The sequence below is a fragment of the Micrasema longulum genome, unplaced genomic scaffold (genome assembly GCF_059751315.1).
Source record: "Micrasema longulum isolate JH-2025_06_02 unplaced genomic scaffold, ASM5975131v1 h1tg000306l, whole genome shotgun sequence".
In the NCBI taxonomy this organism is placed as follows: Eukaryota; Metazoa; Arthropoda; class Insecta; order Trichoptera; family Brachycentridae; genus Micrasema; species Micrasema longulum.
In genome coordinates this window covers 661,318-686,575 of record NW_028277510.1, presented here as the reverse complement: position 1 = coordinate 686,575, position 25,258 = coordinate 661,318, and the positions used below count along the sequence as shown (strand labels likewise).

General features: G+C 32.3%; 2 protein-coding genes across 3 annotated transcripts; one reads left to right on the top strand and one right to left on the bottom strand.

Moving 5' to 3' along the window:
• The first annotated feature begins 1,256 nt into the window (after nt 1-1,256).
• Clbn (Nuclear export mediator factor NEMF homolog Clbn) lies at nt 1,257-14,211 on the top strand. The gene is made up of 16 exons (XM_088224735.1): nt 1,257-1,378; nt 1,535-1,706; nt 1,788-1,990; nt 2,082-2,218; nt 2,292-2,470; nt 3,051-3,251; nt 3,331-3,513; nt 3,987-4,222; nt 7,476-7,671; nt 7,922-8,103; nt 9,555-9,726; nt 9,811-9,952; nt 10,027-10,514; nt 11,157-11,330; nt 12,878-13,005; nt 13,801-14,211. The coding sequence occupies exons 1-16, from the start codon at nt 1,323-1,325 to the stop codon at nt 14,000-14,002; spliced, it is 3,051 nt and encodes a 1,016-aa protein (XP_088080861.1). The 5' UTR covers nt 1,257-1,322; the 3' UTR covers nt 14,003-14,211.
• Rsph4a (Radial spoke head protein 4a) lies at nt 14,014-25,057 on the bottom strand. 2 transcript variants are annotated; one of them, XM_088224736.1, is made up of 14 exons: nt 25,014-25,057; nt 24,146-24,577; nt 23,061-23,250; nt 22,251-22,385; nt 21,486-21,580; nt 20,790-20,883; nt 20,591-20,717; nt 20,029-20,156; nt 19,257-19,376; nt 18,503-18,659; nt 18,275-18,423; nt 16,938-17,167; nt 16,347-16,491; nt 14,014-14,331 (listed from the first exon to the last, which is right to left on the bottom strand). In XM_088224736.1, exons 2-14 carry the CDS (start codon nt 24,517-24,519, stop codon nt 14,242-14,244), a joined length of 2,034 nt encoding a protein of 677 aa, XP_088080862.1. In that variant the 5' UTR covers nt 24,520-24,577; nt 25,014-25,057; the 3' UTR covers nt 14,014-14,241. The 2 variants fall into 2 exon arrangements, with proteins under 2 accessions (XP_088080862.1, XP_088080863.1); XM_088224737.1 differs by lacking the exon at nt 19,257-19,376.
• Nucleotides 25,058-25,258: the final 201 nt, after the last annotated feature.

Below are 25,258 nucleotides of genomic sequence, written 5' to 3'. Positions count from 1 at the left end.
TCACCGCAGCGTAAGCTTTTTCTGCATTTTCTCTCTTGAGGTCATCATTAATCTCATCGAATTTATTCTGATAATAAATTTATTTTGCTATTCTTGACTCTCTGTTTATTTTATTTCGTAGCGCTTTGTATTTCTCTTGTGATTCAGCTCTTTTATCATTTTTGAGATCTCTTCTTTCCTTTATCATGTTTAGAATTTCATCGGTTATCCATTCCTTCCTTGTTTGAGGTTTTTCCTTGCCTATAATTTCCTCTGCTGTAGTTTTTATCTTCGCTTTTATCTCTTCAAGTAAAACAAGTGTGTGTTTGCTGTCACTAATTGGTGTTTTTCGCAGAATTCTGTCAATCTGTTTCCTCTGTCATTTCTTGCACCTAGCCCAAAAGGCCTAACGCAAGTTCCTTCACGTCCTTCTCCTACAACAGCATTCCAATCTCCTAGGAGAATCAGATTTTCATCTGCCTTTATCTCTAATATAGGTTTATCTAGCGCACTGTATACCTCCTCCACCTCTTCGTCACTATAACTAGATGTTGGCATATATACTTGGATAATTACAGTGTCTACAGGCTTTCTTTTCAGAAATACAAAACTTTAAAAAATCATAGCGCTAAAAATACGATATGTAAATTTTTTTTTTTTTTTGGCTTAGTTTAATAGACTATTAACAAATAAAATATTTTTAAAAAGATACTGAACTTCCTAATTATTGACTAATTTGTTCTAAAACAGAGAAGGAAAATACATTGGTATTGATTAACCTATTGTAATTCTTTTTTTATGTTTTCTTGTTGTCTTCATTTAGAAAAAATGGACAACAACGTGTATGTTAACGCATTCAAATTAATCAATAATGTATTCACCTTCAATATTTTACAACAAATTAATCAATAATTAATAGCATCTTCAACGTACGCTGCACAAATATCTCCAGCAGCAATATTGTGCTAGTACTTCTTTTTTTTGTTTCAGTTGTAATCATTATATTTCTGCTTATTTTTGTCTTACTGGGATATTTTTGTTTTAAAAAAAAACTCCAATCGGGTTTATAAACATGTTTTTATACGTATCTCCGTGTTTCTTAAATTTGAATTTAATTGCCTTTCCAACCAAATAAAATAAGATTATTATTATAATTGGTGTTACCATACAAAATATTCTAAGAAAACCATAAACAACAATCATTTTTTAAATCTAAAGTATTGATTAGATCTAGTTTTTGCGCAATTCTCTCTCTATTTCAAAGAAATATTCTCTTTGATCTCTCATTTTCCTTGTCACGTCACGGTTTACTCCCGTTTTCTGAAATAAATTGTGAAGTTAAAATGAAGAATAGATTTAATACTTACGATATAATATGCAGCGTTACGGAGCTTCAAAGGTAAGTGATATTACCAGTGTATCTGTTTAGTTAATGCTTCGAATTTCAGTTGACCTTATTTTCAATGTTCTAATCTTGTAACCGACATCCGCCCAATATGTGTAATGCGTAAATCGATTGTCCCACGTCGGTAATTGAAATGTGATGTAATTCTAGGTACGTGGGAATGAGAGTAAACCAAGTGTACGATATCGATAATAAAACGTATCTTATACGGTTGCAACGGTCCGAAGAAAAATGTATATTACTTTTAGAATCCGGAAATCGATTTCACACTACTGCATTCGAGTGGCCCAAAAATACGGCCCCTTCGGGATTTAGTATGAAGGTAATGCGTCCATCGTCTGTTTGCCTTTGTCTTTTAAATAATTTGTCGGAATCACTTAATATTTCGCTTGCCCCATTTTAGATGAGAAAACACTTGAAAAATAAACGTCTAGAAAAACTTACTCAGCTGGGTTTTGATAGAATAGTTGATTTTCAATTTGGTTCCGGAGAAGCTGCTTACCATATTATTTTAGAGCTCTATGACAGGGGAAACATTATTCTTACTGACTATAACTGGATTATCTTAAATGTCCTAAGGCCACATACTGAAGGCGAGACTGTAAGGTATGCATGCCCAAAAACTTAAATTATATTTAGAATTTCGATTATTCTTTTCGTGTTTGGATCAACTTGAGAGTTCTTGTAATATTTCTAGGTTCGCTGTGAAAGAAAAGTATCCATTAGATCGGGCGAAAGAAAGAGCAGGTCCACCTTCTGAGAGTAAACTATTTGAGTTGATGAGCTCAGCGAAACCGGGTGAAAACCTCAAGAAAATACTCAACCCCCATGTTGGTTAGATCAACTCTTGTTTTTAAATCAATATTGTATACGTAGAATACCGTGATAATAAGCATTTTGTTTGTAGAATATGGTCCCGCTGTTATAGACCATGTTCTTTCTAAATGTGGTCTAGCGGGAACACTCAAACCTACCGAAGAGTTAAATGTGAAGGGATTTCATCTCCTTAGAGACATGCCGTTTTTGGTGAACGCTATGACCATGGCTGAACAAATGATGACCAGTGCATCTTCAAATGTTTCTAATGTATGTACATAATACTGATTTATCTGTATCCATTTTGAATTTTGCCATTTATTGTCTAATGCGCTAAAAAAAAGTGGGTGTTTAAAAGTACCTACCTAGTTCTAAATCAGTTTGAACAAAAAAAATATTTTTACCCTTCTTCACTAACAGTGCGAATCTAAAACAAAAAAAACTATATTTGAATTAAATGAACACTGCCCTTAAGATATGTAACCAAATTATGATGGCGTTTGATGAGTTTAGTTTTTAAAATAAAAATCAAATGCAAAATTTGGTTTTAAAATATTAAAAGTGCTTTTGATAATTTTTCTCTGTATTTTTAGTTTTCTTTATTGCTTTTAATGACAGTTTTCATCGTGGACACACCCTCGAATTTCAGGAAGAAAATATTTGTCTTTAAATATTCCATCTGTTCTTAATACACAATAATGTATGTTTCGAGTTATGAGTCAGCTTACAATATACCAAAATATTTTATTAAATAAAAATTTTCTTTTTGCCATAAAAATATGTTTTCAATAAGTGTGAAACTTTTATGACTTGTTTTCCGTAGTAAGATTTGTTATATTTCTGTTTTCAGGGTTATATCATTCAAAAAAAAGAAGACCGACCAAGTACAAAAGAAAATCCGGGTGCACCCAACTTTCTTTTAACAAACCAAGAATTCCACCCATTTCTATACGCACAACATGAATCCCTTCCTTACCTCACTTTTAATTCCTTTGATCAAGCTGTTGACGAATTTTTCTCTACTCTCGAAGGACAGAAAATAGACATTAAGGTTACATTCATTACTTGACTAAAGATTCTGTGTAGAATATAAAGCGTTTATCTTTTTCATGTGTTTGTGTACTCAACAGGCCGTTCAAATAGAGCGTGAAGCGATGAAGAAATTACAAAATGTTAAAAAAGATCACGATAAAAGATTGTTGGAGTTATCCAAGGTACAAACAAACGACAGAGATAAAGCAGAACTGATAACGCGGAACCAGACCTTAGTAGACAGTGCTATTCTTGCTGTACAATCTGCCATAGCCAATCAGGTAACTCTACACGGGCCTTAAACCTCTACGTTTAACAACTGTAAAATATTTTTTTTTTACTCTTATCCAGAATCCTGAGGTTTGCAACGATAATTTTAGTTTCGATTATCTGGTAAACAATTATTGTCTTTGTGCTTTTATTAATCAAGATTGAAATAAAACCAACTTACTTTAATTTCAGTTCATTGCATAAGTACCTCTTAAATGTGTTTTCAAAGAATTTCATTTTCTAATTATTGTTTTCTTTATTTCATGCCTGTATATACATATGTATTTATTTATTTATTCACACTCTTTATCAAAATACAATTCCATGTTCACTTTGCCCAGCTAACAAGGGTACATACCCCGTTCCAAGCTAGGCAATTACATTTTAATATATTATAATAGTTAACATGTATGTTAGTATGTATGTCCCTTTATGATTTTAACTATATGAATATTTTTATCTACTGTAATTTATATGCCAATAGGTTTCCTGGACTGAAATCAACAGCTTAATAAAGGCAGCTCAAGCTAATGGAGACCAGGTGGCTTTATCTATTAAGCAACTTAAACTGGAATCCAATTTTATATCGCTTCTCCTTAAAGACCCGTATGTTTCATCGGATTCGGAAGAAGATGCTAAAGCAAAAGATAAAAATGCTACTTTGAAACCAACAGTAATCGACATTGATCTCTCAATGAGTGCTTACTCCAATGCTCGGAGGTTTGTATTGTGTGATATTTTTCTACTTGTCTTTTCTTTGTTAAAGCTCAGATGTCAAACTCCCGCTTCGTTTTTTTGTTGGGGCCATTCTTAAGCCTGGAGATGTTTTTAAAAATTCTCAGTCTTTCGAATGGTTTCGACAAAACAATCTCCAACATCGACGCTACCGAACAACACTTCATCTTTAGAGGCATCATCATCTGGCATAAGGAGCGTTACATTTATTTCCTAATCATATGTACTTATTTTTCAAATGTAAAATAAAAAATACACAACTGTTTCTATTGTGAAAATTTTATACAATATATCGTGGCATTTTTATTACTAAGCTTCACGGCATACTTTACGTGCTCTCTTGATTATAATGTTTCTTTTATTTACACATATATTTTACTGGCTTCTAACATAGATACTGAAAAATTTACACCTATTTGTTGATAATATAATAGTCGCACATTGAAATATTTTATGATCCAGTTTGTGGTTTGAATTGAATTTATGATTTTGTTAGTAAAACATATTGTAATGATATAAAAATTGTTTATTTCTCCGATAATAATATTTTTTATTACTAGTTTTATGTGCAGCAGTAATAATCGATATCAATACAATTTTTACTAAAACATTCGGTATATTCTAGTTGCATACTATTAATATGTTATAAATTAATAAAGATAAATAAAATAACACAATAAATTGTCCTTGCAAAGAATTGTAATTCACAAAACTATTTTGTTGATTTTTGGATTATCGAGTTTCATTTCATAAAAATAAAAATTAATGAGCAAGATTCCTGGAGCGAGAATGTTTTTGTGCTTATATGAGAGTTTGCTATAAACCCAAAAAAAAGGGTTTATTGTCATTGGCTGATAAGCGATGACTACACATTGTAACCATACATCTTCACAAATAGTATCATTTTATTTTTATTAAATTTGTTCATTTTGAAATGAAGAATACATGATATATATAATCCTTTTCAAGGTCCACGTTTTTCTATTTTACCATTTGTTGGTTTGTAAAAAAAAAACCGTTATTAATTGCATGATTATGGAATTCATATTTTGGTGTCTTGCATAAATGGCATCGGTAGAGTTAATGAATCATTTAAAATTTATGATGTTGAATTCATATTAAATAACACAATGGAAATGGCTTTTGTAATGGGAGTGAATAAACAGTTTTTGCTGCCTTTCGTGTTACAGTAGGGTCATGAGGATGACAATATCAAACTTAACCATTCCAAGCCTCAAGGTGGAAAAAATCTATAAGTTCCTGGGGGGTGGGGGTTCCAGGAACCTTAGCTAAAATCCTTAAAAAAACTTTTAAAATTGTCATTATGATTGTCATGGTAGTGTTTATAAAATTTTCATTATATTTTGGGTTTTCTGCGAAATACCTACATCTTTTCATAAAATTATGTTGCTAGAGGATACTATATGGCATCGTGCTGCTCTCTCTGATACATTGAAGAACACGGCGGGGAGTTGCGAGCGGGAATGCTCTGTGGAATGGATGTGAAATCTGTGTTTTTGTGGTTATGAAGAAAAAATTGTTTTCAGAATGAATGAAACCAATAAAAGACCCTCGGTCCTTAAAATGGCTTTTGAGTGAATGGAGGGAGCACTTTCGCTGTTGGTTTTTTCGAGAAGTAAAAGAGCCAATTTTATTGATGTAAATAAGACATTTTTTCATGGATAATATAGTGAACCGGAAACATAGGTTTTGTTACCCGCACTTGTCAAGTTTTTAATGATATTGGTAGTATCCAATTGATTTACTTCGCTTACGTTCGCAGTCTCCTTGAATATGCCTCCTCTGTGTGGTCTCCTCAGTATTCCACTGGTAAGGCTTGAAAATATTCAGCAAACATTTTTGAGACATCTCAATTGGAGATCCAGATTTACAGACCTCAACTATAAAACTTCTCGTCATAAACATAATATACTTAGTCTTGATGATCGTCGGTTGGTATTAGATATGGGGATTTTACATGACATTCTAAATGGACGTCTTGATAGGCCTATTCTGGTTTCTGAGTTGGCCCTTAATGTACCTGGCTACCGCACCCGTCACATGAATCTATCTCTTTTCCATGTACCAACTGTTCGCACAACTATGCACAGAACTCTCCTCTGATTCACTTGGCGTGTAATTATAATGTATTTTTAAATAGCATAGATATATTTAACTGCAGTAAACCCACTTTTAAAATAAGAATTCAAAAACTATTATTTAAAAGAAATCTGTTTATAAAAATGTAGTTTTTACATTATAAATTTAAGATGTTTCTATTCACTCATATCAAACACACACTCACCCTGTCCATAAACCCACCCTCACACCAATATACACTTGCACACATATTCACATACCTACCAAAACCACACTCCACTCACTTACCCACGCATCCTCACACACAAAAACTCGCACACATGCTCTTCTACATATATTAATATCTAACTGAACTGGATTTTTACTATTGTATTTATGTGGAAAACTTATTTGGCTTCTTATTGCTGTTGTTTTTCTGAATTAACAAAATAAAATAAAAAATCCAAATTATATCACCTACTAGGAAATGCCAGAAAAATCTGTCTTTGTTGAGAACTATCTTGATCAAATCGCTCAAGGGCAAAATCCAGCATTTAAGATATGACATTGTTGTTTCAGAAGAAGCAAAAATGCTATCCATGACGGAATTTAATTTCTTTTGTTTATAACATAAAAATATTTATTTATGTACCTTAGAATCATATGTATGGATTACTAAGATTAAGAATCAGCTAAATTTGTAATTTAAATGCTTTGTATGCCCTGTAACTATAATTATAAAAATCAGGTCTAAAATGATTTTAGCAGTTTTTTTTTCATCGATTTTTTTTCTCATGTCTTATATAATATATTATTTTTCTCTTTTCTGTGTAACATGTTCTCTCATTATATTTGTGAAAAACTGACTGGATGTATGTACTATTTTTTATATTTTGTGTTCTCATAAAACAACTGTTATTTTTCCTTAATAAATAAATAATATCTAGCATATATACATATTGTGTAATGCTACCAGGCAGAGAAAAAATTCTAATCCAGCAAAAAGTGATTTTGTCAAAAATGGCGCTTAGAATCCTCTGACGTACATATATAAATATATATATATATATACGTAGTATGTATTAGATACTGCTTGCCTGTAATCCAAATTTTTTTTTGGTAAAAAAATGATTTTGACATTTTTTCACTACTTTCCCAGATACTTTGATCAGAAACGTTCGGCTGCCAAGAAGCAACAGAAGACTTTAGAGTCACAGACAAAGGCCATGAAAAGCGCAGAAAAGAAAACCATGCAAACATTGAAAGAAGTCCAGACAATTACAAATATCAATAAAGCTAGAAAAGTTTATTGGTTTGAGAAATTCTTCTGGTTCATTTCTTCGGAAAATTATCTGGTAAGAATACAACTCTTAATAAATAATAATGCAGTTATATGTAAGTAGAACCAACAAGCTCATTTGCACAAACATTTTAAACAAAAAAAATTATAGACTGACAATTAAAAAATACATTTGGCAAATTTAACCATTCCTTGCAAAATCACAGCTGAGGGGCTCTATCATTATCAACATTTCCTATATTATCTTTTGAATCAAAATATTATTTTCTAACTACAAAATGTAATTTACAATCATTTTTCTATAGGTTATTGGTGGGCGGGATCAACAACAGAATGAACTTCTTGTCAAGCGTTACATGAGAGCTAACGATGTTTATGTTCACGCAGACCTTTCTGGAGCATCAAGCATTATTATAAAAAATCCTTCTGGAAATCCTGTACCACCAAAAACATTAAATGAAGCTGGCCAAATGGCCATATCTTACAGGTAAAAAACTGTTACATAAAGAAATTGTTCTATCTCGGCCATTACACAGTAAACTTTAGATAATTAGACTAATACTGTATTAAAATATCATAAAACTAAATAAGTTTACATATATATTTTTTAATACTTTTGAAATGTAAGCATATATTTATGTAAGACAGTATTTAATTTCATATTTTTTTCAACTGGAAGTAGGTAAGCCCATATTTTATTTTATATCATTGTTTGACTAGATGACTCTGTCCCACTCCATTCCTCTTGGGCATGCCTTGGACCAACAGTTTGCAACATTACAAGGGATGGGTTCATAGTGACCCATTTTTTCAGACTGATGAGAGGTTTTATCGTGAACTCAGCCATTTTAGAGTGTCAATTTTTATGTTCTTGATTGTTATCTCTGACAGCGTCATCACAGACTGTTTTACCTCCCGGTTTCCAGAATCAACCTGCCTCTGGTTATGCCGATTGGAAGAGCAATCAGGCAGCTGAATATTATCACTTTGGAGATTGACATCTTTTACATCAGTGAAACTATGTTTAAGTGGCAAATAATCTTATTATTGGAGAGTATTATACCTAAATAATGTTAAACCATTGCCGAAGGGTTCCTGTTTTAATACTTATATTATAGTCCCAATATAACGCCTTAAATATTTTGGTCAAATAAATTAATTTGAATTTGAATTTTAGATATCCAATAAATATGATAGCAGACATTACTAAATTGACCTTTATATAATATGTATTTTACTATAAAAATCTCTTTTCTGTTAGATGGCACAGGCATCAGGTTTTTAGTTGGTTTTTTCTGATAGTGCTTATTTCAATTTATGTTAAAATTTTATTAGTTTAGTTATGTGTTTATTATTACAAATATCACTAATTTTATTTTATTCTTGTATATTCACATTATTTTTATGTGTGTGTGTATATTTTGTTATGCATTGTCCTTTCTGATTGTGTATATTCTTATTATAAATTGTAAATACATGTAACTTGTTTTCGACTGATGTTATTAAAGGCCCTAATAAATGTAAAAATAGTATTTTAACCTTAAAAAAAACAATAAAAAGTAAATATTTTATTTGTGCCATTTTACATCATGTTTACAAACATATTTTTTTTAACACAACCCTTCAGGGTTAAGGAGGTAAATACTTTTAAATAGGTATAAATTAAACATATTTTGTAGGTACTATATTATTTTACACAAAGCTACAAAAAAAAAGCAAATAAAATCTCTGCACTCACTCAAAAATCTTAATTTATTTAACGATTTAGAAATAATTAGTGTCTAATTTCAAGAAGTTCTCAATTAAAAGTGCCCTATTATTTTATGGATTTTGAAATTACAAAAAAAGCTTCTATTGTCACTAATATGAAAAAATATAAAAATATAATTTGTTATACCTATTTATTACAGACCACCTTTACTCACTATTTGATTTCAGTATTGCTTGGGAAGCCAAGGTTGTGACATCAGCATGGTGGGTGCACGCTTCACAGGTGTCCAAATCAGCACCGACTGGAGAGTACTTGACTACCGGATCTTTCATGATCAGGGGGAAAAAAAACTTCCTACCTCCGTGTCATCTGGTCCTCGGATTCTCCTTCATGTTTAGGGTAACTATTTCATTTTTAAATTGGAAATACCAACTCGTGTAATAAGTATAGTATGTGATTTATTTTTTTACTTACATAAAATAGTTAGAGGATGGCAGCATTGAAAGGCACATGAATGAAAGGAAAGTAATACAACAAGAAGAAGATTATGTCAATGAGGAAAGCTCTGAAAATCAAAATGATGGAGCTGAAGATCAGGAAATACTGCTCTCTGAAGGGGAAGGCGGTGAGACTTTCTATTAATTAAATTATTATGCGTTCCGTAGTAAATTTGCCAACTACAGCGATTCTTTATTTCAGATGAATTAGATGAACGGGATTCAAAACCCAAAGACCGTTTAGAATCAATTTCAGAAGAACCAGTTGATGTGGAGAACAAACTCATTGTTAATAAAATTGAGTCCGATAGTGATGAGGACCCCGAAGATATGAAATACCCAGATACTCATATTAAAGTAGAACACGATACAGGAAAGGTAGTAATGCGCAGCTGTTCTCGAACATACTCCACTAGCACTGTTGAAAATGAGGAAAATGAAAATGTAGTTTATCTAGGTGACGATAAACCAATTTCGTTCCCATCTCTTCCACAAAAGAAGAATCCTAAAAAAGGGCAGCAAAATGTTAACAGCAAACCTCAAGAAAAGGGCAATAAACAAGAAGAAAAGGAGAATTCTGCTGGAAAGCTAGAATTGAAAAGAGGTCAACGATCTAAACTCAAAAAAATTAAGGAAAAATATAAAGACCAGGATGATGAAGATCGCCTTTTGATGATGGAACTATTACAGGTAATTCAATAAAATTTAATTCGCTTCCAGATTAATTATGAAATTATTAAAGATTTCAATTAAAATTTTAGATACATGATCTTAACTTTGCTACATCATGTATTATTAAATAACTTACCTGTATTATTTATTTTTAAATGTATAATTTTTTTATATGTATTTTGTATCGTGCTGTAGTGGTCAGGGCATTTGCCTACCACTCAAGAGGTCTCAGGTTCGATTCCCGACATGTCTATGAAGTATTAATTTGAAAAGGTGTTTTAACACTAGAATATTATTTCATAGTATCTGGACTGGCGCACCTGAAGCGTGAGACTGATTATCTTACCTCATGTAACAAAAATGATCAAGATACACTGCAATTGGTGTACCAATGCAGTTCCCTATGCACTATTAGGTTCGGAAAGGGAATGATGATGATGATTTTGTATATTGATGTGTCATAATATTTATAAATGTATTGATTTTAGTATAGAAGAGTCCCGACTTAACACGGAATTTTCTAACAAGTCAGGACATGAAAATTAATAATTGTGCTGTAGTAAAATTGTGTACTGTGTGTGTATTAAATAACTAAATAATTGCGCTTTATTAATTAAGACTTCCTTTCGTAGAATGTCTAATAATCTGTTTATTGTTTAGTCTGCTGGAGTCAAGAAAGAACCCAAGAGAGCACAAAAGAAAGGCGGTGGTCTAATGCCGCTGAAAAAGAAGAATCTTCCTCCCAGTGAACGCAAACCACCGGAGAATATTCATATTTCTGAAGTACAAGACAAGGATCACAATGAATCTGATGGTGACGAGGCAGAAGCTGAGGTATTTTAAATATGTTTTTTTTATTTTAATACTACATATTTTTTCAAGAGCTCGTTTAAACTCCATGAACTTTTTTGCATCACACAAAAGGTATTATTTAATTTGATACCCTTATTTAAGAAAAAAAAAAGAAAATCAATTAATATCATCATCGTTCAAATCCCTCCTCCCTGAGATACAATCCTTATTTATTTATTTATATTTGGATACAATGAAAGCATCCACCCCTTTCCCGAAACTGTTCATAAAGACTTGAGTCTTTCTTCAGTTTCGCATATCAATACCAATTTATTTTTTTTAAAACTAATTAAGCGAAAATTTAATATTTCTTTACAATCAAACCGCGAAAATAACAAAACTAATAAACTTTAAAAACTTTCATTGTACCCCTCACTGCAGTTTTGTCAGTTTGTGATCAATCAAATACACATGGTCAGCACAATCACCCTTTTCTAATTTCCCAGTATTACAGTGGAGGAATATATTTGGATAATTTATATAGCGTCGTTTTTGTGAAAATCACCTCAAGGGCGCTGTACAATAAATAAATATCCCACTACGTCTTGTAGCTACAGAGCGCATGGACGGTTGGGATTCTTGTTCTTCGTCTCCAATTATGATATACAGGAGCTAGATTACAGCACGTCTTGCAGCTACAGAGCGCACAGACAATAAGAAATCTAGCCCCTTTTTACATTTTTTATTTGACAATAAAGTTTAGAGATTTAGTGATATTTAAAAAAATAAAATTAAAAACCAATTTATAAAAAAAGAAGTTAGATTACAACAAGTCTTGCAGCTACTGAGCGCATGGACGGTTGGAATTCTAGACCTCATTTACTAAATTAGGATATTTGATAGTTGATAACATTTACCTATTGAAGCTAGATTACCAATCGTCTTGCAGCTACAAAGTGCATGGACGAGTGAAATTCTGGCCACTTAAAATTATCAATAAATTTACAAAAACAAACATTGAGCATAATAGTAAATTTTTAAAGTGTTCGTGTTAAAAAGTAAACAATAAAAAACTAAACAGATAAAGCACTTGAACACTATGGATAACATAACAGATAAAAATATCCGAAGGGTAGCTTTCGTAAATTTCGTAAAATTTTGGGTAGTCACTAGTCACTGTCGCACAAGTGCAAACACATGTTGTTTGTTTAATTCCTAGAAGATGGTCCGGTCCACGTGTAGTTGCAGGAGGGGGGAAAGAAGCCTATTGTTCCAATGACTTTGTATCCATTTTAGTCTGTATTATTTCGTTTTATAATGAGTATGAAATTCCCGCTCAATTTTATTTATTTTTTACATTATTATTATTAGACAAACGTGTGTATGAGAGTGGTTTGAGGATTGGCGTATCATTTTGTATGTACGAGTATATTGGAAAGAATATTTTAAGTCTATTGAGTATTTGACCACTTTTTCTTTTACCTTAACCACTTTTTCTTTTAGTTTTTGCATGTTTGACGTGTTCTGCCAAAACCTACACGCTTGTAACATTACGCCGATCGATCGTACATAATGTGATATATTTTCAGACTGAAACAACTGGAGCTGCAGCAGAAACAGAAATGTTATGCCAGTTAACTGGGATCCCTGTAGCAGAAGATGAGTTGCTGTTTGCCGTACCTGTTGTGGCTCCGTATTCTGCCTTACATCATTATAAGTAAGTCTTACTTTCACACACTAGTTAAAGCCTTAAAGGCCGTTTACATGTGGACAATACAATATTGTTTTGCCCCAGGACTCGACCATTGTCCACGTGTAAACAGCAATGCAGGACGAAACATTGATCCGAGACATTGTCGCGGAGATAGTTGGGCAGGCTATATCCGCGGAACAATGATTACCTCCGCCACCGCACGCGTATAGACCTTATGACAATAGAGCTCTCCTGTATTTTTTCTGTTGGAAATGCAGGCAGAAAAATGACATTTTTATTATTTAGTTCGTTTTTTAACAATTCCTATACATCTTGGTATAAAATAAATAGTAATTTTCCGAAACTCGCTTAAGAAGTAAAGCGCTCACGTATGAACTGTGGCAGAATTTTTGTACTGTCCCAGCGTTCTGTCTTGTGCTGTCTAGGCTGTTCACAGAGTTGGAACAAGACAATATGGTCGTATATCCGTCCATGTGTAAACAATATTTTAACCTCTGGTGGCAAATTTGTTGCCAACAAAACGTGAAATGCCATAATTATATATTTATTAAATAGACTACAAATAGCAGTACCAGAATCATATTAGTATTTCACTGAAAATGAAATAAACTATTAAATTTTGTTGTATCTATTTACTCACTCCTATAATATTTATCTAAAAATATAGAATTTTTATCATTAAATATTATTTTGTTATTACTATTAAGAGTTGTCGACGTACTATTCATTATTGTAAATAAGATATATGTTTTGCAGTTTTATACTCATTATTAAATAAATCGATTATTTACTTCGCAGATATAAAGTGAAACTAACTCCTGGAACTGGAAAAAGAGGAAAAGCAGCCAGAACTGGTGTCCAAGTGTTCCTACGAGACAAGCAGTGCACAGCCAGGGAAAAGGATCTCCTTAAAGCGGTTAAAGACGAAAACGTAGCTAGAAATTTACCTGGTAAAGTAAAACTTTCAGCTCCTCAATTACAAAAGAGCAAAAAGAAATAAAAACGAAGTTTGCAGGAAACATATCATGTTTTTTATTACATAAATGAAATTTTCACCATCCAAAGAGCATTGCGAAATTTTAGTTTTCTGAATAGGAACACTTTACTAATAATATTACAGGTACTTATTTTTAAGTGAAATTTGAGGTGACTGATTCTGTGATTGTTTTCACTAAAATACTACATTTAAATATAAGTAATTACAAATCACACTGTGTTTTGTTTTCGCTCGGAGAGAATTCATTCTACTCCCTCTTCTCCCTCCATTTCCTCTTCTTCTCCCGGTATTTCCAGTGGTGGAAGCGGTGGTAAATGCGCAATCCTGAATTCCTATAACACCAAATATACACATTATATCAATTATAGTTTCATGAGGACACATGGAATTTCAGTTGAATAAATATCATGTTTATTTTTGTAATGTTAGTAAGACTGATTGCCTTATAGCATTTTTCTAGGTTATGTGGTGCAGTGTGTTAATTTATCAATTAATGAGGGACAGGGAAAATGAAGTGAAACCACCATCCTATGTAGAACATTTATTATTTTAAAACATTCACTTTTTTTGTCATAGTTCATTGTAAATCTAAAGACCAATATGACAATGTCACAAGAGCAATTACGTGGGTAGTCCCAGAAGTACCCGACCTAGCACAGATAATTTGGGAAAAAATATTGTCTACTTGTGATGTTCAATAGCTTCAATACCCTGTTTATAGTGAGAACTATCTAACTCCCGAAATATCAGTTAACCGCAGACACCACCTCTTCATTGTTGGCAATTTTTTTATCACCGAGTCACTTTTTAAAATTTGTAAAGAGAGAATAATCCGAGGGAGCTAAATCTGGCAAATAGGGTACATGAGGAAGCAATGCAAACTTCAACTCATTGATTTGGGCAACGCCATAACAGATATGTGTATAACTGGGGTATTGTCTTGAGGAAACAACACTTTCATTTTTCCTTTTTAAGATAATTAATTGCCAGCCAGGAGCTGTCTTAGCCTTCTTTGGAGCTGATTCTCCCCTTGCATTCCATTGTTTTGACTGTTCCTTCTTCTCAGGTATGATTTGAATTGGGTTGTGGTCCCGTGGCTAGTGTTGCGGACTCACGGATCAAATGTCCGAGGTTCGAACCCCACTCTACCCCAAATTGATTTTCTAATAGTGAGTTATTTACAGCTCGTTGAAAATGGCCACAAAATCAAAATATATTTGGGTAAATAATAAGAATGCAAATATTTCCTTTTTAAAAAAAAAAAAGAAGTGATGGACCCATATTTCAGCCATGGTTGTGAATCGGCGCAAAAACTCTTTTAATGCTGTGAAACTCACGACACTGATTTTGTTTATTTTATTTATTTGAAAACTTTAAATACATATTACAGTTAACATACATATACATAAGGGCGAGCATATTGCCTTGAGGCAATTTCTTCCTACCTACCCAAACCGTTTAATTTGAGAAAATCCATAGAATATGAACATATTGTTAGTATATTAATTATTTAATTATTGAACAAAATATTGATAAACATTTTGTTAGAACAATAGATTGTGAGCAAACGCAGCACACATCTCGCGCACAGCTTTCTCATGTCTACATTTTCGGTCAATATGTGATGTACAGCACTTTTTGAAATGCTTACCATGTCTGGCTAGCTCGCGCACTTTCAGTCAACGGTTATTCAACACCATTTTGTGAATTCTCTTCATCATTCATTTCTGGTGTCACCTCACGTGGTCAACTGCGTTGTTTGTCTTTGCAGCTCATACGCCCTCATTTAAAATCTGCCACCCAATATTTTATTGTTATAAACAAAGAAGCGGACTTCCCCGGAATAGAATCTAGCTAGGCTTGGATATTGGTTGGTCTGAGACCTTTCAAATGAAAATATTGCATCAAATAACGATGACCAATTTTTGCCCTGTTTTTCAAATTCTCTAAGAGTGTTCACTATTGATGGCTGTCAAATAAACACTAAACGACATAGTGTTTTCAAACATAGCCTTTTTAAGATTGGTAGTTTCAACATAGTATTTTTTTCAAACAAAAACCGTAATCTATACGTCATCTCGGATACTTTTGGGACAGCCCTCGTAATTGGGCTACTAAACTTGGAAACGTGCCATTTTATTGAAATTTCATGTATTATTTCATTATATTGTATCGTGAATATCTGTCTATTGTCCCTTACATTATTTAAAGCCAGGATGATTTTGCATATCCTTTTTTTTCTTGTAAATTATTTTAATGCATTTTATTGTTTTGGATACAAATGTCAACATACAGTCTATGATAGTTGAATGAAAATGACAGCATTTTAGATTTTATATTACTGTACCTCTTCTTCCTCGATGGTAGGATCTAATATTTCCATGATTTCTGGACCCAGGGGGTATTCTGAAGAAACTGGTGGAAGCAACGGAGGGGAATAGCCTTCAGGTAAATACTTGACGCCCCAACCCATATACACATGATCAAACTTCCTGAACATAGAATAAAATAAATAATATGAAGCTTTAAAATATAATCTATGGGGTTATGTTTCCTCCAGCTCTCACACTGGTTGATGTGTAGTGTAATGTAAGGTGCAGGTCAGTTGTTAGCAAGTGTAACCCTCTTATCATTGGTTGATTCATATGAACTAGAGACGTCGTTCAAAGTAGTTCATTTTTATTAAAATATTTTTTCCATTAAAATTCAAGAAACTTTGCCTCACAATTTAATGCTCTAATTTTTACCGCGCATCAGAAAACATTTTTTGTATCCAATTTCCCGTAGGGCTGAAGTTTCGCATTTCAATACCCATCCATAATTCCTCCTTTTTTGCGAAATTCAATAAACATTGTTTTTGTTATAAAACGTCACATAACAGTAAATCCATCAGTAAACATAAAATAATTAAATATACATATTTTTTAAATCTCACTACCCATCCACTGTAGCATAAGCTACTGCTCCAGGCCAACGCAGACTTCGGAGACAGGCTATATTGGGCCCTAAAGGGGGCTGTAACTCAGATGCAGGATACACACTCCACCAATCGGAAGCCTCCTCATCCTCTGTTAGCGGAATTAGAAGAGGAAGAGATATTTCTCTTTCTTCTCCTTCTTTGCCATCTTCCCCCTCACCCTCTTCTTCCTCATCCTCACCTTCCACTGCCTGTAATAATATTTAAATGCTTATTGGTTAAAGAAAAAAATGACATATTTACATACATAGATATCTGGGAATAAAAATATTTTATCTGAAATCACTGAAACACATTGTAATCTTGTGTAAAACAGAATACGTATTTCACTATCCATTAACTGTCAAAAAATATGTATGAAAGAAAGAAACAGATCAATCCAGATCCATGTTGTTTAGCAAAGCGGTAGCCCTTCCAACAGGCGTAACCATAAGCAGGTTTTTCCTGTATATCAGAATATGAAACAATCTATTCTGACACTGTCTTAGGTAATTATCAGGAACATACAAACCAATGCTCATCATAATCTCAGAATTATCGATCATACCGGGCAACAATCGATAAAAATGTGTAGTCAAATACACATTCCTTCCAGTCTCTAAACTGTTGTAGCCGAGCATACCCTGGAGAAACTCGGCCAGGTAGAGCCAAAGATAATACCCGCACTCTCTCATGTAGAGATATCTCAGAAACTTTTTTTGGATTTTCTCTACCATAAGAGAGTACTTCAGTTCATGCGGCCCCCAAATCATCGAGCCACTCTCGAGTCTACTTCGCACCAAGGAGTTGTAAAGTTTATTTATGTGTTCTCTCCGGGAATTGAACCCGGAACTTTCCATGCTTGAGTCAAGCGTCTTAACCTCTACACCATGAAGGCCACCATATATGTATGGATATACATATATGTATTTATTCAAGGCAAGTATCGTAAGATTAAAGAGAAAATGTTTCCCTCAACACACGGGGTATTTCAGAGAGGGAACATTATTCTAATAAAACAATAAATAAATATGTACACAATCCAAATTATGAAATATTATAGTAAACAAAGTAACAAATAAAGTACATATTTTTATTGCGATATTAATGGAATATTCATATAAATATCCTTATTTTTTGCCAATCCATACTTGCAAGTTAAGAAATTTTTCTTTTTTAACGTCCACAATATACTATTTAATAATAATATTTCTGATTATTTTTTTACCATACATGTCAGAAAATTGAATTACCGGCCCGGTTGTCAATGTGAGTTGCTAGTGATTTGTTTTTGTTCCAAAAAATAAAATAAAACTCACCATTTCCTTTGCGTTTGGATTCCACCATGTCAATCGTCCTTGTTTTAATAAGAATTTACTGTGATGTACCCAAAAAGAGAGTGACTCATTAACTAAATCACTCATTTGGTGTCCATCGTAGTATTTATTCTTTTTTACTTGCGAGAAATCTTGAACAAAGAAATAATAAATTGAACGGTAATTTTTTTTTCTAATTAGTCAGGTGTTTATAAGAATACAGATCATTACTTTCGTCTTCTCCGTCCACTTCTTCCTCCTCGTCTTCTCCCTCGATTCCCCTAATGTAATACTCTGCAGGCGATACTGTTGTCGAAGCTGCAATTCTTGCAATTTGAGCTCGTATATAGTTAGCCTCAGTTCCATCAAACGGTGGATAAGTATGTATCTTAAAATGAAAACAAGTTCTAAATAGTGTTTATAATTTGTCATTAATTTAATATGCATCTATGGCTATGCCATGGCGCAAACATGTGTTGAGGGCAATTTTATGTATTTTCAACTCGAATACATTTTCTATCCTTCAAGATTATACATATTTTAGGTGCATATATATATGCAGCCATGGTAAGACCCATGGTCACCTATAGATGCATAGCTTGGCACAAAAAAGCCCAACAAAATATATGTAGCGGTGCATTATCCAGTCTACAAAGGAAGGCCTGCAGCTGCCTGCTCTACCTGCTCTGTAATATCTAAATCCTCTACACATTCATATACAGATGGAGGTGGATACCATCCTATGTGCGACGGAGTCAGGCAATGGCAACTGCAAGTTTAAAACTACGATGAATTTGCAGCAATACCTCGTTGACAATCCGATATTACCTATGCCATCGGATGTAATGACAATGGAATTCAACTTCTGAGAACACATTAAGATGCTTAAACCTGATAGGGAACAATGGCTGCCTGATAGCTCCCTACCTAACAAGGAAGGAGACATGTGCGGTACACTGATTCAGTTGTGAATTTATGTTCATACCTCTTTTTCCAAATTTCCCGTCATGCATATGCATATTTTTCTAGCAACAATTATATGCTTTGGTTGAACTTCGGGTAAACTTACCCAGTCTTCGCCGAGAGTGTTGCAAACCCAGTACACCTAAACAAATTCATTGATTTATTTTTTTTACAAATTGGGATATTATAATTTTTTTTTTTTTTTACGATACACATAAGAGGTAAAACAGAGTATTGAGCATAATTACATAGCAATGAAATACATATTAAAAGTAAACAAAAAAATCCCACAAAGGCATGGCCTGTTCGTGGGTATACAAGAAAATGTTAATGAATTTTAATTTTTTTAATTTTAATATTTTTGTGTAACATAAGAAAGAGAAAATAAAATATTCTGTGAAAGATTATTTTGTATTTTTTTTTATAGTAATTAAAAAAGGAAAAAAAATATTTTTAAAAAATATTCCTTATTATTAAAGGGCAAAAAAATATATCATAGAAAAAAAGAGTTCATATCTTTAGTTTGAATCCAAGATAGTGCGTGTTTTTTAAAAGAAGGAAAGTTTGGAATCAATGAAATATTATCAGTAAACAAAGAATTACAAATTTTTGGGGCTATAAAATATGCATGTCTTTGTATTTGAACCCATTTCTCATGAAATATAATGTTGGTACCATACCACATGCAAAAAAATACATGTACCATCTTTAAATATAATATGTGTGTTGGATAAACAGATTTATTATAATGTGGCCATATTGAGAATATTTATGTTTAATTATACCGTACTAACTTTTGCATTTAATCCTTCTCCCAATTTTTCTCGTTGAATATCTTTAGGAGGTTCCCATTTCAACTCCGGCAATGGAGGCAGATCTGGAAGTGGTTCCTCTACTGGCCCCGTTGGTTCATCCATTTCTTCTGTTTGGTAATTAAAATAATTCATTTATGGTAATTATATTACTGTAAAATATTTTAAGTAAGCCACATTAAAATATTTTTTATTAGATTTATCTGTGTAATTCCTATGTGAATATTAAATTAATAGCTACTAAATCTACTGAGTTGTTGCAGGAAGCAAAATTAGCAGTTCACAATGAAGTCCTGGTGCCGCCCTTTATGTACGGGAGCAAAGTGTGAGAACAGACAAACAAAGATGAAAGTAGGCTGAATGCTGTCAAAATGTGAACTCTCAGGCGAGAATAAATGAGATGAGAGCCGTCATTTCCTAAATGAGAGATATGATTTTGACGGATTGCCGGATATTGATCCGAAATAATCATTAAAAACAACAATGATAAAATTATACTCCTCACAAAAAGTCAAGAAAACTAAGGAACTAGAAAACTTTTTGCCTTCTGATTGGTCCATTTCACTCGCTATTGATATGTCTTTTTCTGATGTTTGCGCATTTTCTACATTCATTTCTGCGACAGACTTGGAGAATTCAGAACCTTCCTGCAACTTTTCTTCTGATAGTAACTAAAATATATATAAAATGAATTATTCTCATAAATCAAGTTTGTTAAATAATTCCATTTCCATTTTCAATACCTTTGGATTCAGCCGTCTGTCTATTTCATCCAATGTTAATTCGGTCTCCAAAATGTAATAATTTTTGCATGTGCCAAAAATTTTCCCAAAAAATCTGTTGACATCATAAAATTTACGCTATTTGTAAAAATTAAAATTTTTATTTTAAACAGAACCTTGGATGATTTGTCATCCAAGGTTCTGTTTAAAATTGACATTCATAAAATATCTGATAGCAATGGACTGTGAGATGGTCAAAATTAATTTATCTAGATTTTTTTACTTGGGCTTTTAAAAATTACAGCGTAATTAAAGCGTACCGATTAATATTTTTTTAAAAAGGCTTTTTGTTTTTATAGATTACGCTTTCTATATATAACTATATTGTACCTAAAGTGGCTTTTTAAAACACCTTTACTTCTACAAATCTCATTACCTAACATATTTTTATTTGAAATGTTACTTTTTTTTGCTTTTTTTTTAAATGAAATATTTGCGTTCTTATGATTTACCCAAATATTTCATTTTGAGGGTCATTTTCAACGAGTTGTAAATAACTCACTATTAGAAAATGGAATCAAGTTGGGGTAGAGTGGGATTCAAACCACAGACCTTTGGTCCGTGAGTCTGAGACACTAGCCACAGGACCACAACCCGATTTTAACTTCTTTAACATCATTTTATCTCAAATACATAGTTTACAACATGATATCTTACCTAACTTTGGTTAGAATAACAGGTTTGGTACTAACAAATCTGTTTATCGATATGGCCAAGTCATAAGTTTCCCAGTCTGGAAGTCCAAATCCAGCCTGTTATAGAACATAACAATATTTCTAAGTTTTTATTGATATTTAAGTGTGTTATAACCTAGAGTAATAACCTAATAGTCACTCATACTGAGAAAAACCATTATATGATTAATGACCACAAAGTTGGCTACAGATTACAGCAATACAACAGGCCATAGGTACTTGGGTTGAGAATTGCAAGCACTAACCGAAGCCGTCCGTTACACGTTTGTTGTTTAACTAAAAATCAAACCAAAAATTTGGAACGCTTTTGTTCTATCCAACAAAGCTTAAGGGCTTCTCTAGAGAATTATTACTCTTAGTATATAACCAAAATATTAAGTGTCAAACATTTGTTGTTGCGAAATAAAGCAATAAAGGTTTCGGCTCTTTCACTTCATAGAAATCAACAGATGAAAGAATTGCAGCAATATGGATGTTAAAACATAGGCAGAATGACTACCCTGTGCCTAGACATCCATATACCTTCTCTGAAATTTTCTCCTTTTCTGTTGTAATAATATGCAAGAAATATTTTAACCTTTTTAAAATAAATAAATACTTATTCATTTTAGTAGGCAATTCACATTTTGAATTATTATTTTATACAATCTACAATTACATTACACAAAAATAATTCAATATCTCTCAGGCCTCATTTCTTAATTCACTACGAAATATAAAATATTACCTGTCGAAAGTAGAAATTGGATTCAATTATATTCGGTATTTTTAATTGATTGTCTAAATCAATTTCTTCTACTGCATTTATTTCTACTTCAAAGTTTTTATCATTTATTTCATTTTCACGGGTATTTTTCATGTCCTGCAGAATTAAAAGAAGGGTAATTTTTTTTTTAATGTGACTTGTTAAGAAAAAAAAATGGACCTACAGAAAAAAAAAAATGTATCTAAGGGGAAGTTTAAAATATATCTTTGTACTTACTGCACCCTCGACATTTATTTATTACTTACTAATATTTTATTTGTTACTTCTGCTTCAAATAAAATTCCTAGCTATTGATGAAAACAGGAGAAATCCCTAATTGACCCGGTGCATCAACCAAATTTTAAAAATAGGTCACATGATATAAGTATGGGCATGTAGAAAATAGGCTGTAGATTTCTTTATCTAAATAAATATCACTAAATAATACAGTTGTATTGAGTGGAGACAAGCCCCCTTCGTAGTGTAGTGGTTGGCCCGCTCGCCTACCATGCTTGATGTCTGGGGTTTGATTCCTGCCAAGGTGAACGTGACATATTTGTTTTAAAGGTGGTTCTACACTGCAGTCTTTCATTGTTCCTGGACTGGCACCTGAAGCGTAAGTCTGATCACCTTATCTTCCATGTAAAGAAAATTATCTAGATACAATAATCCTGCAATCGGAGTAACAATGCAGTACCCTATGCACCACTTAGGATAGGAAAATGATGATGTATACTGTTGTATGATTTTGTAAAAAAAAAAATCTACTTTTATTATCAATTAGGTACTTAATTTATATAATTTCTGTAGTTGAATTGTGTCATCCATATTTTTGGTTAATATGTATTCGTTTCTTAATCTATCAAAATTTGATTCAAATCTCTCCTCTTTCAAGTCACTCGAAAATATTTCAATATAATCCACAATATCATCAGGTTGGTATAGTAAAACCTTTTGTATAACATCGGAGAGGTGGTCATATCTGAAAATACATTTTAAATTAGATAAATAAGCCATTTAACATTTTTAAAATTTCAATGAATGTTATAAACAAGTCCCAATTGCTTATTGATTTAGTGAAACTATATTTATTTAAAAATGTATGGATGAATAACCTTATTTCTTGAATAATGATTTATAACACTTTTTTTTAAAGAAATAACCTGCTAGGCCTTTATTTAGAGGCTTGTCAGTGGGTGAGATAGAAGGGATATGAAAGGAGATAATGAAAAATACACCACAACACCCAGATCAATAGAGAAAAAAATCTTGCTTTCGATCTTGCAACTGGCGGGAATCAAACCCGCGATGGGAGTATCACAGTTGGCCGTCTAACCAACTGCAACACTGGAATGCTTTAAAAGCTATTATATTATTTGTTTATTCGTACAAACATATATATTACAAACAAATAATACCATATCCCCAACTCTATGAGGCCAAGAGCCCTTTGTTGAGTTGGGATACAACATGGAAAGTGGAAGCATGCAAATTATTATTATTATGAGATATTTCAACACAGTAATATTTATCTCAAAAATTGACCTTATAAATATGTTTATTTAACCTTAATGGGTTTTATAAAAAAATTAAAAAACAGTGGATGCACCCTTTTCTATTTAAAATAATAAAGTAAGTTTGGATGATTTTGTTACAAAGTCACAAATGGAGAACTAAGGTGTTTCATTTTTTGCATTTGGGTGCATGATTTACCATTCGATTTGTTTTATTTTCTATAAAATGGGTCACTCAAATCTTTTGACTATTACAATCTCAGACTTCTGCCATTAATGCAAATAACCACTTTCATATTAAATTTATAAAATTAAAAATCAGTCATGCCAACTTTTAAAAAAAGAAAAATAGTTGTTACTTACAAAGTATCCCCAGAAGTACCCTGCTTTTTTAAAAATTGCTTCGCTTTAATGATTTCCTCTTCCACACATGGTAATGTTTTTCTGTTTGCCTTTATCACATCTTTTTCTAGTATAAATGGGGTTTTACAAATAAATGGAGAAGGTGCTTGGATGCTCGGTGCCTTTTTTGGAACTTCTATGATTTCCTCTTTGTCGGATCTGACTGATAAAGATAATTGCTGAAATTGTGAAAACTTTCCTTCGTTTAGACTTACAGAACCTTTAATAATAGTGGCATGACTAGGCTCTGGAATATTTTCAATCGATTCTTCCACCTCTTCATTGTTCTCAGTTTCTTCTCTTGGTCCCGGATCAGCCCGGATGTCTTCTTCCATGGTATTATTTTTTGTGATTTTTATCAAATTCTGATATTAATATTATGACAGTTTTGCCCTGTAAAGAATGTATAAGTTGTAATTTTTATTCCAATTTAAAAAAATATTTGAAAAATATTCTATTTTTTAATTAAGAACTAATTGAACATTTTTTTTCATGTACTGATTTTTAAACCGAATATTAAAAATATTTTTACATCGTGAAATATGGAGTCATAAATCTCTTGTTTAAGTTCTGGATCAGGCTTTTTCATAAAGTCCTCTATATTATTATGCAGTCTGTTAAACTGTTCCTATTTAATACCATTATCAATTGAATAGTATTTTGTTTTTAATTATTTTTGACATAGAATACGCCTCACCTCAGCCAAAAATAGGCACCACTTTACAGAAAATAAAGCGCTACATTTGTACGTCAGTTTTGAAATTTAAATATTATCTGAACAACAAACTTTTATGAAGTACTATTGAATATATACAAAAATAATAAATACCATAATATGAGCATCCTATTGCATCCTATCATCCAGCTAAGATGAGGAGGGGGAGGGAAATAGTTCCTCTATTATGCACTATATGGTGAGTGTTCAAATTATTATTTATCCACACCTTGTTGCGATATAACCTCGAGTATGTGTCATTGAAATTGTCTTTTCAAATACTATATACATAGTGTACTGCAATAGTGTTAACATCGTTAAAAGGTTTAAACAATCAATAATATAATTAAAGTTTGTAA

Bases quoted from the DNA above. Each gene is read 5' to 3' on its own strand.
- Clbn (XM_088224735.1), top strand. From the start codon at position 1,323: ATGAAGAATAGATTTAATACTTACGATATAATATGCAGCGTTACGGAG. The intron at 1,707-1,787 runs GTAATGCGTCCA...GCCCCATTTTAG, and splicing joins CTTCGGGATTTAGTATGAAG to ATGAGAAAACACTTGAAAAA. The intron at 3,514-3,986 runs GTAACTCTACAC...ATATGCCAATAG, and splicing joins AATCTGCCATAGCCAATCAG to GTTTCCTGGACTGAAATCAA.
- Rsph4a (XM_088224736.1), bottom strand. From the start codon at position 24,519: ATGGAAGAAGACATCCGGGCTGATCCGGGACCAAGAGAAGAAACTGAG. The intron at 17,168-18,274 runs GTGAGTTTTATT...ATATTATTACAG, and splicing joins ATCCAAACGCAAAGGAAATG to GCAGTGGAAGGTGAGGATGA. The intron at 14,332-16,346 runs GTACAGTAATAT...TTGGTGTTATAG, and splicing joins CTACCATCGAGGAAGAAGAG to GAATTCAGGATTGCGCATTT.